The sequence below is a fragment of the Sturnira hondurensis genome, unplaced genomic scaffold, assembly GCF_014824575.4.
Source record: "Sturnira hondurensis isolate 20B ecotype Veracruz unplaced genomic scaffold, ASM1482457v3 Scaffold0023817, whole genome shotgun sequence".
NCBI classification, from domain to species: Eukaryota; Metazoa; Chordata; class Mammalia; order Chiroptera; family Phyllostomidae; genus Sturnira; species Sturnira hondurensis.
Genome location: NW_028096448.1, coordinates 3,043,291 through 3,060,141, shown reverse-complemented (window position 1 = coordinate 3,060,141; position 16,851 = coordinate 3,043,291). Strand labels below are relative to the sequence as shown.

General features: G+C 39.6%; 1 protein-coding gene across 4 annotated transcripts in view; it reads right to left on the bottom strand.

Moving 5' to 3' along the window:
* Nucleotides 1–329: 329 nt before the first annotated feature.
* The window catches only part of RNF182 (ring finger protein 182), a 61,303-nt gene continuing 44,781 nt past the window's right edge, over nucleotides 330–16,851 (bottom strand). For all 4 annotated transcript variants that reach the window (XM_037037962.1, XM_037037964.1, XM_037037963.1 and 1 more), the window contains exon 2: nucleotides 330–2,344. In XM_037037962.1, the coding sequence (XP_036893857.1) occupies nucleotides 1,392–2,132 (741 nt within the window). In that variant the 5' untranslated portion in view covers nucleotides 2,133–2,344 and the 3' untranslated portion in view covers nucleotides 330–1,391. The remainder of the gene's footprint in view (nucleotides 2,345–16,851) is intronic.

The following is a 16,851-nucleotide window of genomic DNA, read 5'->3' as shown; positions in this document are numbered from 1 at the left end:
GGAATGGGTTTTAGAGACTAATAAGCTTTTTGTTCTCTAGTTTCTGTGGACATTCTATCCCCTCAAACCTAAAAAATGGTAAATAATTTCCTCTCATAAATATATACATTCAACTTCCTCTACATCATGAAAAAAGCTTATCATTTTATTGGGAAAAGTCGTGTGAGAACTTGAAGCCCTTCTAACATGGCCTCTGCTACCTCCATGTTACTTCCTTACAGGTCCTTTCCAGCAGGGCACCAGCTTTTTGTGTTTCTCGCGAATCCTTTTGCCTCGTCTATTCCAACATTCCTGCACATAAACCCAAACCATTGTTTTTTAGTAAAATCAGTAAAGCAGAATATTGAGGTTCTCAGCATGCCAAGCTGTGAACTGAAACATCTCATTCATTGCCTCTGGGTTTCCACCGTCACATCTACCCCCAAACTGTTGTAGGATTGAGTTAAGTAAGTCCACAACAGAATTTAAAATACAATGGGAAAAACCAAGATCCTCATAAACTTACAGGAATTAATTTCAATGAAGCTTCATTCAGGATAAGGGGTGGGACTAATTGAACAATGTGGTTTTAAGAAAAAAAATTGAACTAAAATGTTTAAAGATGCAAATGAAGATTTCCAGGAGCAATGACTGCTCCATGAGAATTTCAGAGAAGACAGGGGAGAGAGGAACATAAATATGGGGGAGGGTGTGTCTCAAAGACAAGCCACCATCCTGTCATAAAGTCTATTGTGATGCAAATGGCTCAAAGTTTCTAATTCTCTTTAGTATCGTGGCAAAACAGATACTTAATTAAAACCACACAAGGGACTGACACGGAGATTCCTCCTGACCAGGGAGCAAGTGCAAGGGGAGCAAGCACCTCAGCGGAGCAGCAGCCCACAGAGAGCAGCATGGACCTCAGACAAGACAGCTGCAGGGCGCGGGGAGGTCCAAGGGCAGAGCCGGCAGGCAGAGCACACTTTTCAAATGGACCCGTCTTGGAACTGCCCTCCTCTCGTGTTCACCCTCCATCAGAGATGGCCCAAGGTGACGAGAGGAGGACTCAGCACATTCCCAACCTTCTATAAAGACCTCAGCTGCAGTCAGACACAACCCTCCTCGGTGTCTGTCTCGTGGGGCTGAGTGAAATCCTGCCCTTTCTCTGAGAAGCTCACTTAGCTTACACTTTTTTTTTTGCTTCTTTGCTAAATGAAGTGAACATTTGTACTTCCAGAATACAGGAAAACCAACTATGTCAACATTTGATGGAAAATGGACCAAAGACCAAAATGGGCCAATGGTTTAGTTAATGTCATGATCACTAATCATAGAGACCAGAAAAGGAAATAAATGAATTTCCTAACTTGAAACATGGCAACATGTGTCAAATTTCTTAGTTTGCATATTGATTAAGAAGGTGCCATACAGTCTAGAAATTCATGACACACACACTGGCAAAAACCATACACCATCAGAATAACAAGGCTAGAAGGGACGAGGCTAACAAAGATTACCCCCAGGGTGACCTTCTTAGAAACCAGCAAGTAGATCCCTAAGGGCAAAGAGCTGAAGTAGAGCAAACCTAGCAACCAAACCAACACCCGGATGGATGTCTGAAACAGCAGGGAGGTACAGTTCCACACAGTCCAGTTGTGTGACACAGTGGTAACAGAGTCGAAACTTGTAGGCCTATAAAATTCTACCACGGGAGTGGAGCTCAGAGACGGGGAGCTCTCTCTCTGCACCTCCATGATGGTTATGACCAGACAGTTGGAGGAAGTGTGAGAAGGACTGACGAGCGAGGCCAGCCTCTTGGGGGTCAACAGCAACTCAGTGGGGTTGTCTGGCAGGCACTTCTTGCCTTTGCCTCCGCAAGTCAAGTTCACGAGGATGTTGTTGTCATCGGGCAGGCTACTAACTTCATCGTCTGGCAGGCATGTCTCAAACCTGCAGAAAGGACAGACGATGACGCCTTGAGGGGAGTCCCCAAAGTCTATGATCTTACAGAGGCATTTGGCACAAACCCTGTGACAACACTCCAGCACCTTGGGTTTCCTCTGTTTCAGGTTGTATCGATTATAGCAGATCTTACACTCGAGTTCGTCGGAGACCTGGGCCTCTGCGGCGTCTTCTGGTGGCTGACTAGCCATCCTGAAGTATTCATACAATCTTCGGCCAGACGTGCCTTGTTGAAGAACAAGGTTGACGAAGGTGTCCCTCCGAATGTCACATCATCCACATCAGGCTGGGAAGAGAAAAGGCAGGAAGAGCAGCGACAGAAGCAAGAAATCTTCCAGGCATTTCCAGCTTCTACACGTAACACTCTGTCTCGCACACGTATCTGAAAAAGTCACATGGGGGTCTGCAAAGGAAAAAAGAGATTCTAATATAGTAAAGAGTTCTACTGAAAAGCGCTTTACGGAATTTTCTGAGCTTCAATGATCAGAGGCAGAAAACAGGTTAAATCCCCTTCATCTTTTCACACATTTCTGCCCACAGGACAGAAAAGTGTTATCTCCATGCTTAGCTTTTCAGCCCACAAATATGATAGCAAAGAAGGAATTAAGGGTCTAACAGTGTAAAACACACTCCAGGGTACTGTTAGCTACCCTGTATAGCTAGACATAGTGATTTTCTCTCTGACAGTTGTAACAAATTCTGGCCTCTCTGAAAATAGAATGGGACACATGTCAGAAATAGATACATTTGTCATCAAATTCAATTCCATACAGACTGATTCTGGTGTAAATACCAGTTGTCTAAGTACCCTCAATAGGGCTTAGGAACACACAAGAGAAGTTTTAAGGATAAATGCTTAACATGTGTTTTCAGAAAGTACTGTGACAGAGATGACAGCATATTTAATTACTATAGACTGTTTTCGCCTCCCCAGAGCGATCTTTTATAAATGCCGCTACCATTTGACTATTTAGTTTCAAACTTTGTGTTTCAATACTAGTCCTAAAAACCATAGTTGTACATATACATTCACTAAAGGAAGAATGAAGCCTGTGACACCTGACATAAGCATTATAAACAAGTCTAATTTTCAAGAAAGACTATATACACCATAACACATACACAGTCACATCTGCAAACGCAAAGAACCACACATGCATGGGTGAAGACGTACTCAAGGTTTACCCACCTGCCTACTTTATTTCATGTGAACTCTCTTTCTATAGGGGACAGAAAGCATAATATCAACTGTCCTTAATGTTGGCCTTTAGGTGCCACTACTGGCTTTGGACAAATGATTGAAGGTTGATTTCATGTATACAGTTAATTCTCAATTATTAGTACGAATGGAAGAAAGAAACAATATAGGAAGTGTCCAAAAAATCTTTATTTTGCTTTAACAGATGTGGTTTTGGTAGTGGATTTATCTTAAATTGTGTTTTGCTCAGCAAAACATCAAACTATATTTGCACTTTGGACCGCTCCCCAAACAAGAATAGCAGAAGGCTGCCATAACCCCAAGGAACAGAGTGCGGCTATGCAGAACCTGGAATTTTCCAGGTGTCACGCTGCCTTAATAGAGAAGAGGCAGTGGGTAGGTGCACTTGGACAACTTCCAAAATCATGAACAACTAGTAAATGAGTACATATTACCTTCCTTTTTATTCATGGCTTTAACTCAATTTTTAATTGCCCATATAAAACAAGAATGTATATTATAATGGATATCAGTGGCAACATATTCTTGGTGGGAAAAAGAAGTTAATAAGTAAATAGAACCTGACATCAGCCAAAAAATGAATGTAGAATTTTTTAAAACTTTATTATCTATAAATGCATGTATTTCAAAATTGCTACCGTAAGCCAATTACCACGTGTCCACTCTTAAACACAAAAACGGTATACAGACACAAGCATTAATTCTTGTATCCTTGTTCCTTCTGTGTGCCCTAAATATCTTCATTCCTGATCCTGACCCTGTTCAGAACACATGTGCCCACGTCCTTGCAAAGTGTGACTTTATCTTGCCCACAAAGAAGCCATCCCACAAAGATGGCTTCTTATTCTCCTGTGGGATGAACATCTCCAGGATGACAGTCACAGACAAGAAGGTGTTCTGTCACTATCACCACATCCAGTCCTAGCTGCCTTCACAGAACGGTCCCTGTCCTGGGCAGGCCATTGGTGACCTACTTACTGGACAGCTCCCATTCACTAAGTCTTCCTGGCGGCCACACAGAGACCAAGGCCCACCTAGGCCCAACATGTTGCATTCTCTTCGCAGCTGCCGTCCCGCTCAGTCTCCTGTCCTCTCAATTACAGGCCTACTGAAGTGGATGGTAATATAATTCACAGCAGTGACTGATTGCCTCTATTGCCATAGACAGGACTGATGTATGTGAAGTTATATGAAAAAGAAAAAAAAGTATGTCAATATATACATGACACCAGGAAAAGAGAGAGAAAAATAGTCAATGAGGATAAATAAGCAAAATTACATCTAACAGCACAGAAAGCTGGAGAATATATAAACACCAACAAAAGGCTTTTGTGTAATAAAATTAGGCACCTGTCTTACATCACTCAACTTATGAAACTTAACTTGAAATGAATTAAAAGACTTGAATGTAAGCCTCCTAAAAGAAAACACAGGGAAAAAGCTCCTTGACATGGGTCCTGGCAATGGTTATTTGGATATGATGCCTAAAGCACACGCAACAAAACCAAAAACAAAATGTCGGACTCGATCAAACTAAATAGCTTCTGCACAGCAAGGAATGATCAGCAAAATAAAAAGATAACTTATGGGAGGGGGAAAATATTTGTAAATCATTTATCTTGATCAGGGGTAATTATCCAAACTATATAAAGAACTCATACCACTCAATTGAAAACAAAACAAAACAAAACAAAAAACCAAATAATTCAATATTAAAATGGGCAAAGGACCTGAATAGACATTTCTCCATAGAAGATTCTCATATATGAATGGTCAACAGGTACATGAAAATCAGGTGCTCAACATCACTAATCATAAAATGCAAATCAAAACCACAGTGAGGTATCACCTCATTCCCGTTAGAGGGCCATGATTAAAGAGCTGAGAGATGACAAATGCTGGTGAGGACACAGAGCAAAGGGATCTGCTGTGCACTGCCGGTGGGAATGCGAATTGGTGCAGCTGCTGTGGAAAACAGGACAGAGGTTTCTCGAAAGGTTAAAAGTGTAACTACCACATGATCCAGCAATCCGTACTTATCCAAAGGAAATGAATACACAATGTCAAAGAGATGTATGCACTCCAAGGTTCACAGCAGCATTATTTACAATAGCCAAGACATGGAAACAACTGAAGTGTCCATCAGTGGGTGAATAGTAGATAAAAATGTGACATATACACACAATGGAATATTACGCAGCCATAAAAAGGAGTTCCCGACATTTTTGGCAACATGCATGGACTTTTAAGGCATTATGCTAAAGTGAAACAAGTCTGGCACAAGTTTGGTCTCATATGTGGAATCTAAAAAAAAAAAATCATCTAGAAAAGATATCTAAAGATTAGATTTCTGGGGGCTTGGAAGATGGGGAGTTGTCTGAAGGTTGTCAAAAAGTACAAACTTCCAGTTATAACATAAATAAACCAGGGACAACATAATGACTACAGTTGATACTGCTGTATGGTACATTTGAAAGTTTTTAAGAGAGTAAAGCCTACAAGTTCTCATCACAAGGAAGAATGTTTGTTCCTTTTTTTGTATCTATATGAGATGACCAATGTGGACCAAACTTACTGTGATCATTTCACAATATATGTAAGTCAAGTCATTGTGCTGCATACTTTAAATTTACAGTGTTGTATGTCAATTGCATCTCAATAAAGCTGGCAGAAAAGCCCAGGGTGGTGTGGCTCAGTAGACTGAGCACTGGCCTAAGAACCAAGAGGTCACTGGTTGAATCCCAGTCAGGCAACTGCCTGGGTTGCAGGCCAGGTCACCAGTAGGGGGCATACAAGGGGCAACCACACATTGATGTTTCTCTCCCTTGCTTTCCTCCACCTTTATCCTCTGTCTAAAAATAAATAAGTAAAATATTTTTTTAAAAAGCTGGAAAAAGAATACACAAGGTTGTCTTTAACTAGAAAAGTATGTCACATTAAAATATATGAAGCTAATATTGCTTATTAATCACTTGTCTTTAATTCTAGCATAAATCATCTAGAGTAAGAATATACAAAAGGATGATTACCTATCATAATTCTCATAAATCAACATAAATTATTGCACAAATGAGTATGTTCACTGCCCTAAATGTACAGTACTGATGAGTTGACTCAAACCCATCTCCCCCACAACTCAATTCCTTTTATGTTGAAGATGCAAATTAGGCTCGCGCAGTGCCTCCAGTGGGCATCTGTTGCTCTGTCCACCTAGGATCTCTTTTTCTCCATTACACCACATTGCCCCCTTCCCCACTGCCACTGCTTTTTTTTATCTTCATCGGAGGACATGCTTATACATTAATAAGAGAGGGAAGAAGGGGGGAAGGGAGAGAAACATTGATCGGTTGCCTCTTACACACGCAGTGACCAGCAAGTGAACCCACAGTCTATGTATGTGCCCTGACCAGGAATCAAACCTGCGACCTCTCAGTGCACCCAACATCACTCAACCAACTGACCCACACAGGCCAGGGCACCGCTGCTTCTTTGGGGAAGTTCTCCACTCACTCAAATTACATGACTGTGGTTGGGCTGCACCCACTAATCACTAACACTGTAACTCCCTTCTCTCCCAAGGTGTGGATTTGTGATCCAGGCCCCGCTAATTGGAGAACTCCATTATCCTCCTGCTCACAGGGATCGGTCGGGGTGGGTGGGCATGTGACTCAAACCAAGCCCGTCAAAACTCCTGGGACTTTTTTTTTGAAGCTGAGGTTGGAGGAACATGGGAGAAGCACAGACCAGGGGGGAAAGGTGTATCAAAGAACTGCCATGCCATCCAGGGGGAAAATAAGAGAGAATAAAGCCAAAAATAAAACGAGAAGTAGAAGCAGGAGGCAGACATACACAGTGGCAAAAGACAGGCACCTAATGAGAGAGGAACTGGGGTTCTGGATCTAATTGCGTGTGAGGGTTCCTGTGGGTTCATTTGCACATGTGTGGGTGTACACACACATGCCCACACGTAGACACACAAATGTATATACAAAAGTGGTCATACATATTGTTTCTTTATTAATGGTCTGTGTGTGTGTTGTATCTTGTTTGTGTTAATTGCCCCTCTGCACTGTCCTCCTCCCTTATCATCCTGAATGCCACCCCTTTCCCCAGGAACCCATATTAACTACCTGGTATATTTTCTTACATGTATATTTCCACGTACATATATTTATCCATGTACATATAATTGTTAAGACACATATAAGCATATTCTTTCCATGTTTTTTCTAACTACTATATCATACCCAATTTTTTGTACATTGCTTTTCCCATTCAATAATGGCTCATAAAAGTCTTTCAAATCAACTGATAGAGCCCTAAGTTCCTTTCTAAATGACTGCATAGTATCTGACCATCTGGATATATTGTGATACAGCCAACATTCTTCTCCTGCTGAACATTTGTTTATCTCCACTTACCCCCTACACATTACTGCAGAACACAACCTTGTAATACATTACCTTGTAATCCTTACCTACAGGTGTTTTTATTTCTTTAAGAAAAACAAGGAATGGAATTCCTGGGTCAATCAGATATTACTTCTAACATATGTGGCTGGATTACTTCCCAGTAGACACACACCGCAACCAGTACTATTTCCCCTAAGAGCAACAGGCATCATCATTTGAGTCTGAGTATCTTACTTGTTCGCCTTCTGGATTTGCCCTTCTCTGAACTACATCTTCATATTTTTTGCTTATTTTCTATTGGGTTGTTTAGCATTTCTAGTCAGTTTATAAATGCTCCTTGTCATTAAAATATTAAATTCTGCCCTCTGTATTGCAAGCACTTCCTCCAAAATTTACTTTTATTTGCTTTGCTTAATAACCTTAAAATATTTTGCTTTTTGTAGTCATATGTTTAGTTTCTGAGTCTCTAATCTTAAATTAATACTGCTCTTAAAATTATACACAGTTATTTTCTTACACAATTTGTCTTGCTTTATTTTTAATTTTATTTTTATATATGGCATAAGATAGGATTATTTTATTTTCTTCTAGACTAACAACCATTTGTGTCAATCCTGTTTGTTATAGTGCATAATTCATTATTTCTGGATTATGTGTTCTGAGATCTATTTCAGGTTTTCTATTGTATTCCAGTGATTGATTTATCTAGCCTTCTGTTTGGACCATAATAATTTGAATACCATGGCTTTTTAGTACATGCTGGTACCTAGTAGGCTGACCCTTAGTAGTCTTTTTTATCAACTCATTCAACAGTTTATTGTCTCCTGCATTCCAGACACAGTCACAGGTGCTGAGGATGCAACAGTGAGCAAAACCCCTTCCCTCATGGAGTTTACATGCAATGTTTTTTTTTTCTAGGGGGGGGATACAGTGGAGAAATTCCTTTCTCAGCTATTAGTGGAACTTAACCTTCTGTTATAAACTTTCAGATCATTTTATCAAATAGAACAATATGTTGGGATTGGAACTGGAATGGCACCAAACGTATTCTTCCATATTAAGACTTCCAATCCAAGGACATGGTATGTCTCACTTGTTCAAACCTTGCTTTATGTTGTTCAGTAAGACATTAATTTTCTCCATGTTTCATGACCTTCTTTTCAATTTATTCTTTAGTATTGTTATATTTTTCACTATTATGATATTTTCTGCTTTTCATTTCTAAGAGCCTATTGACATTATAGGGTAAGAAGGTGATTTTATTTTGAGCTCAGCCACTTACCAAAGTCTTGTTCATTTTAATAGGTTTTACTGGGAGTCTCTTGGATTTACAAGGTATACAATCATACAACTAGGAACAGAGAGATAGTTTAACTTAGTCTTTTCCAATATTTATTCCAGTTATTTCATGTTTCTTATCTTACTGAATCACTAGAAACTCTTAAAAATGTTAAATAACAATTCCCACAAGAATATAAGGCCCACAAGTCACAACGTTTTGTCTTCTTTATTCCTCAGAACATAGAACAGTATCCTGGCCCAATATGAGTGGTGAAAATACATCTGTTAAATGAATGTGCATAATGATAGCAAGGCTGTTTAGTTCTGGCTATTACCATATTCTGCCACGTATAATGCGCAGCCACATTTTTGGCCCCAACTTTCAGGAAAATAACCATTTGTTTTAATTTTTTAATTAGGTTGTTATTAATTTATATTTAGATACTTGGTTTTTTGTATTATAGAAGAATTTTATTATTTATTTTTGAACATATTATGGTACAAGAAATTTTACATAACAAATAGTTACCAAACACAAGAACAGATACAAGATATTTCAGGTACTACCCATGTACAATGAGCATCCTTATTTTTCCCTCAAAAATTTGGGCAGAAAAGTAGACATTATACATGGCAAAATATGGTGATCGTAATTTTAGTATGTTATGCTATTTAGGATAATCCTCATTGGTGATTTTGGTAAGTGGTCTATTATACTAAAAGTAGTTTCTTTTTATTCATTTTGTTCTTTTTAAAAATTGATTATACTATTACAGTTGTCCCATTCTTCTTCCTTTCATTTCGTTCTTAATTTATACTTTTTACTAGTAGTGCCTATACATTTTATTAAATGTTTTTTCAGCAACTATTGATGTGACAGTATGATTTTCTACCTTTAATTTGAGAATTGTACTGATAGTTTTCACTCGTGTCCTTGGAATAAACTCCACCCAGACAACACTGAGTCCTCAAATACACCCATGGGTTCTACTGCCGATATTTTATATAGAACTGTTGCCTCTACAGTCAACATTAAACTGGCCTCCACACTTGTTTTGCACTCTACTGAGTTTTGTAGTTAAATGTATGTTTATTTCACAAATGAATTAGTACCTTTTCACAATCTTCTGGAACAGTTTAAGTAACGATACAATTATTTGTTTTTTAAAGTTCAGATAAAACTTGGCTATAACTCCCACTGCCTGATCCCAGTGCCTTTTTAAATAGTAGATCTTTCATCACTTTTACAATCTATACAAATTTTCCATTTTTTCCTGAATCAAATCTGGACACTTATATTTGGCAAAGAAATAATCATGTCATCTGGTTCTTCAAATTCTTTGCTATAGAGTTGAAAGCAGTTAACTTTGCTATCTTCTTTGAATCACTCCTACATCTCTGATTATGTCCTTCCTCTCATTTCTACTCCTGTGAATTTTTTACTCTTTCTGAATTTTCTAATCTTTCCTTATTTCTTTCAAAGAAATAGCCATATTTTTGGTCATCTGCCTTTTAAAGATATATTTCCTTGATTATGCTATTACAGTTGTCCCATTTTATTTCTCCCCTATATTCCCCTCTGCCCTGCACCCCTCCTCCCACCAGCATTCCCCCACCCCTTAGTTCATGTCCATGGGTCATACATATAAGTTCTTTGTCTTCTCCATTTCCTATACTATTCTTAACCTCCCCCAGTCTATTTTGTACCTACCATTTATACTTCTTATTCCCTGTACCCTTTCCTCCATTCTCCCCTGCCCCTTCCCTGCTGATAACCCTCCATGTAATCTCCATTTCTGTGACTCTGTTCTTATTCTAGTAGTTTGCTTAGTTTGTTTTGGGTTTTGGGGGGATATTTTTAGGTTCAATTGCTGATAGTTGTGAGTTTGTTGTCATTTTACTGTTTATAATTTTGATCATCTTCTTTTTCTTAAATAAGCCCCTTTAACATTTCATATAATACGGTTCGATTCCCAGTCAGGGCACATGCCTGGGTTGCAGGCCAGTTCCTGGTTCCCGGTTCCCCGTTCCCGGTTCCCGGTTCCCGGCAGCGGACATATGAGAGGCAACCATACATTGATATTTCTCTCCCTCTCTCCTTCCCTTCCCCTTTAAAGATAAATAAATAAAATCTTAAAAAAAACATTTCATATAATAAAGGTTTGATGATGATGAACTCATTTAACCTCACGTTATCTGGGAAGCACTTTATCTGCCCTTCCATTCTAAATGAAAGCTTTGCTGGATAGAGCAACCTTGGATGTAGGTCTCTGCCTTTCTCGACTTTGAATACTTCTTTCCAGCCCCTTCTTGCCTGCAAGGTTTCGTTTGAGAAGTCAGCTGATAGTCTAATGGAACTCCTTTGTAGGTCACTCTCTTCTTTTCTCTTGCTGCTTTTAAGATTCTCTTCTTATCTTTAATGTTGGGTTATGTAATTATGATGTGCCTTGGTGTGTGCTTCCTTGAGTCCAACTTCTTTGGGAGTCTCTGAGCTTCCTGGACTCCCTAGAAGTGTATTTCCTTTGCCAGATTGGGGAAATTTGCTTTCATTATTTTTTCAAGCAAATTTTCTATTTTTTTCTCTTCTTCTTCTCCTCTGGCACTCCTATGATTCAGATATTGGAGCATTTAAAGTTTTCCTGGAGGTTCCTAAACCTCTCCTCATTTGTCTGAATTCTTATTTCTTCATTCTGTTTTGATGGAATGTTTATTTCTTCCTTCTGGTCCAAATTGTTGATTTGAGTCCTGGTTTCCTTCCCATCACTGTTGGTTCCCTGTACATTTTCCTTTATTTCACTTTTCATAGCTTTCACTTTTCCCTCTATTTTGCCGCCATACTCAACCATTTGTGTGGGCATCCTGATTACCAGTCTTTCAACTCTGCATCTGATAGGTTGGCTATCTCTTTATTGTTTAGTTCTATTTTTGAAGCTTGAATCTATTCTTTTGTTTAGGCCATATTTTTTGTCTCAGCATGCCTGTTATGTAGCAAGGGGTGGAGCCTTAGGTATTTGCCAGAGTGGGCAACCCACATTGCTGCTTTGTGGCGCTGTGTGTGGCGCTGTGTGTGTCCCAGAGGGAACATGCCACTTGTTCAGCTTTCTGCCAGCTTTCAGTCACCCCCCCCCCCGCTACCCATAAGCAAATTGGGTCCTTCTGATGCTGATTCCCAGGTGGGTGGGTTTGTGTATGTTCTAGGATCCCCTGGGTCTCTGACAAATTTTCCTGTGAGGCTGAGAGTATCTCCCGCTCCTACAACCCCCATGGGCGGGCTTTTTCAGTCAGAAGTTTTGAGGCTTTATTTCCCTATGCTGGAAACATAGGTTCCACAGTCCACTTTGCTCCCTAGTTGTTCCTCCTGGTTTATCTGCACACAGATGTGGGACCACCCAGTCCATCAGCCACCCCCCCACCTGCCTGGTTCTCCAGCTGTTGCCTTGCCGCACGTCTTCCCATGCCAGCTGCCCATCTCTGCCCCTCCTACCAATCTGGACGATTGTTTCTTCTTTAACCCTTGGTTGTTTGGACTTCATACAGTTCCATATTCTGGAAGTTCTGGTTATTTTTGTTTTTAAATTTGTTGTTGACCTTTTGGTTGTTCAAGGAGGCAAAGTGTATCCACCTATGCCTCCATCTTGGCTGGAAGTCAGAACCAGCTATTATCTGTATTTATCTTTTCTATAATTTTTTGTTTCATTAACTTCAGCTTTTGTCTTTCTCTTTCTAATGTATCTTAGCTTGTTCTGTCATTTTTTCTCATTTCAAAATGAGTGTACTTTGTCTTCATTCTTAAATAATGAAAATATCAAAAGACGGCAAAATTTCTACTAACTACAGCTTTAACTCTATCCCATAGTTTTTGGAATAAATTGTGCTCCTTTTGTTGATTTCTAGATACCTTGTAAATTCACTTTTGTTTCTGATTTTGATACAAATGCTATAAAGAATATTTTTAAATTTCCAAATAATAAAGTTTTTCTTTTATTACTTTCTGTTTTTTATTTTTAATATTCCTGGATTCTGATCAGAAAACCAAATCTGTAAAAAAAATCTCTTTTACTTTAAATTTCTTAAGGTCTTCTTGGTGTTCCAATATATGATCTATTTTTGTGAAAAATTCATAAATGAATATTCTGTATTCAAGGGATGTAAATTTCTAACATCACAGTAAATTTCTTTTCTTCTGACAGGGAAATGGCAACTTGGCTATGAGTATGAGTTTCGGGCTGCTGGCAGTTTGTCTCCATGACCTTCAGAAGTTATTCCATCATCTCTAGCTTCTTGGGTCACAAATGAGAAATCTACTGCAAGTCTAATATTTCTTAATGGTAGGTAGCTCATTCTCTCTTTCTCTTACTTTTAATTCTTAAGAGTTTAAGATATTTTTTAATATACATACAAAGATGCATTTTTCATAAATCTTACCTGGAACTCAAATGAGCCATTTGAATTTATAGACTCATCTTAATTTTTAAGCTCAGAAAAACTTTATGTTACTTTAATTATTGCCTTTCCTCCATCTCTTCCTTTCCCCTCTCTGGCTCCTGTTATTCACATGTTATATTTCCTAGATCTATTTTCTCAGACTCCATCCCTTCATATTTTTGTTCTGTGCTTTCAGCTTCTTCCACTTGACTGACAAAGCTACTAATTCAAGTCTGAAGAATGTTCACCACCTCCTTCAGTTTGTTTACTAAAATGTTTGACTGGAAAATCATGCATTTCACCTCTAGGAAGACTTTTTGTGGTGCATTTAAATCCCCTTATGTGCTCTTACTATTTTTTGTCGGGTTGTCATCTGTCTCCAGCTGCCACTCTCTGTTCTATCTGTTCTCATGGAGTATCCTCTTTGGCTGTAATGCCATTATATCTTCTTGTTATATTACTGAGGTTCGGGTCTGAGTATGAGAGGGCCCACGTGACTGCAGTTCTATGGGTGGTGGGAGCACAAGAGTCTCTACTCCTGTGATCTAATAGTACGACAGCAGACAGGCACCAGGGCCCTGCCACGGCACCAGGATGGAAGACGTTCTGCTCCAGAGTCTCCCCAGGACTCTCCCAGCCTCTGAGACAGGGAGGACTCAGCCCAAGTGTTCACATTCTCACTGGTCTCTTACAGGACATGGATACACATACACAAGCACACACACACACACTCATTCAGATACAAAGGGGTGGGGTGATTTTTAATTTTCCTCCCAGAAGTCACCCTCTAGGTCAAGCTCTTTATAGTATCTAATGCATTCTGACCCTTCCCCAGGATTGATCAGATGCCAATGTTCAGTGCTATAAACTTGATACAAAAGAGTACAAGGATCCCTTTACTTTTCCTTTGGCTATCTTTCCTAAGTAATATTTTTCAAGTTCTGCATTTTAATTCACAGAGTTGTATTAGCACATCGACTTTTATCAAAAAGCCTTTATATAAAAATTCTTATGTTTTTATTTCAAAAACGTGTGTTATGTATACATATGTACACACACACACACACACTGTAAGGTTCAGACTGTTTTGGGTCTCTCTGTTTGAGTCTCAGGCTGTTTTGGTTCTCCTTCACTACGTTTCATGATATAACTCTTTTTATTTCCATTTTAAATTTATTAGCAGACCATTTTACCTAGATACCCTTTGCCCTTCCCACACCACATATGGTAGACTGTTTGTAAATATGGCTGCAGTAACTCCCCACAGTCCTATGCAGCCTTTGAAATGTAACTTTCCATTCATCCTTTCAATAGCTGGAGGAATCTGCTTTCCCAGCCCTTAAATCGAGGCTGGCCTCGTGACAGAATTTGACTAATAAAATAAAGTCGAAGTGACTTTCCAACAGTTCTAACCCTCACTGCAGGGGATCTTGCAGCTTGTGCTCCTGCCCTCTTGGAACACCTGTGTGAAGCTCAGGCTAGCCCCCCTGAAGATGAGAAAGGAAAGAGACAGAGGGAGACAGAGAGAAACAGAGACAGAGAGAGAGAAAGAGAAAGGCAGGAGGGTGGGAGGGAAGAAGGGAGAAGCCCTAGAAACACCAGCACCAACACCATGTGAGTGAGACCATCATAGACCAACCAGCCTCGCTTGAATCACCCAGTGACTACAGCCATTTCAATGAGTGACCCAAAGACAGACCAACAGAAGAGTCACCCCTACTCAGCCCAGAAGAAAATGCTGATCCACAAAATCGTAAGAAAATAAAATTGCTGTTGTTTAAGCTACTACATTTTGATGGTGGTTTGTTTTGTAACAATAGATAAGCAACATCTCAGGTTAAACTATCCCTTTCCAAACTAATCTAAAGTTCATCTCTGTCCAAGGAAATTATTTTCTTCATTTATCAATGGCTATCATTCCTACCCAGAAGACTTTATGTACTTTGAAGCTGCCTAACCTTGCAGTTCTTGTGATTTTTGTTTGTGTTAGAACATTCTTCTGTATATAACTTCTATCAGTTCTATTATAATAATGTCTGTTAATTAAGAGAGTTTCTCTAAGGTGTTCAAAATTTTTAGGAATACTTCTGATCAAGATGGAGGCATAGGTAAATACAGCTCACCTCCTCGCACAATCACAGCAAAAATTACAACTCAACTACAAAACAACTATCACCCAACTCAACTACAAAACAACTCTCAACAGAAAATCGAGCTGTATGGAAGTCCAACAACCAAGATACTAAAGAAATTGCATTCATCCAAATGGGTAGGAGTGGTAGAGACACAGAGATATGGACATGTTGAATGGGCAATCCCACACCTATGTGTAATGGATAAAAATCAGGAGGGATACTTCAGGAGTGAGGGATCCCAGCCCTACCCCAGGCCACCCAGCACAGGGTTCCAATGCCAGCAAGATAAATCCCCATAAATTTTGGCTGTGAAAACCAGTAGGGGTTGAGATGGCAGAAAAAACTGTAGGATCCTCAGGAGTGGCCCTGTAAAGGGTCCACAGCAGATTTAGGACTTACGCAGACTCATTCCTTCTGAGCTCCAGCACTGGGGCAGCAACTGGAAGGGCACCAGTGGCATATGGGAAGAAACTGAAGTGTCTGGCATCAGGGGGAATGCTGGGGACAGCTTTCTCCCAGACAAAACTCCAGAGGCCAGGCAGTGGCAATAGTCCCCTTTCTGAGCCCTCCCCCACAAAGAGCCACAAAGTGCAACACCGTATTTAGACTCCACCTGGTTCACATGGGTTGCCCCACCAAGGCAATTATCAAAGGCCCCACCCCAACCAACTTACCAATGCTGTTTTCTACAACAGGCCATGCTATTGAGATAAGGAGTCAAGGCTGTTCTATGTAATACATAGAAACAAACCCAGAGAGGCTACCAAAATGAGGAGACAAATAATGGCCCAAGTGAGAGAACAGAACAAAAAGAACTAAACAAAATGAAGATAAGCAATCTGTCAGATGCAGAGTTCTGAACATTGATTATTAGGACTCTCAAGGAACTCATTGGGTACTTCAACAGCATAAAAAAGACAAAGGGAGAATGAAGGTTATACTATGTGAAATAAAGAAAAATTTACAGGGAATCAACAGTGAAGGGAAGGAAGCCAAGAATCAAATCAGTAATTTGCAAGGAAGAAAAAATATTCAATCAGAACAGCAAGAAGGAAAAACAATCCAAAAGAATGAGGATAGGCTAAGGAGCATCTGGGACTTCAAGAGGTCCAACATTCAATCACAGGGGTGCCAGAAGGAGAAGAGAAAGAGCAAGGAATTGAAAACTTATTTGAAAAAATAATGAAAGAAAACTTCCCTAATTTGGTAAAGAAAATAAACATATAAGTCCAGGAAGCACAGAGAGGTCCAAACAAGATGGATGCAAAGAGGACCACACCAAGAAACATCATATTAAAATGACAAAGGTTAAAGATAGAGAAAGAATCTTAAAAGCAGCAAGAGAAAAGCAGATAGCTACCCACAGGGGAGTTACCATAAGACTGTCAGCTGATTTTTCAAAGGAAACTTGCAGACTAGAAGGGATTAGTAAAATGCA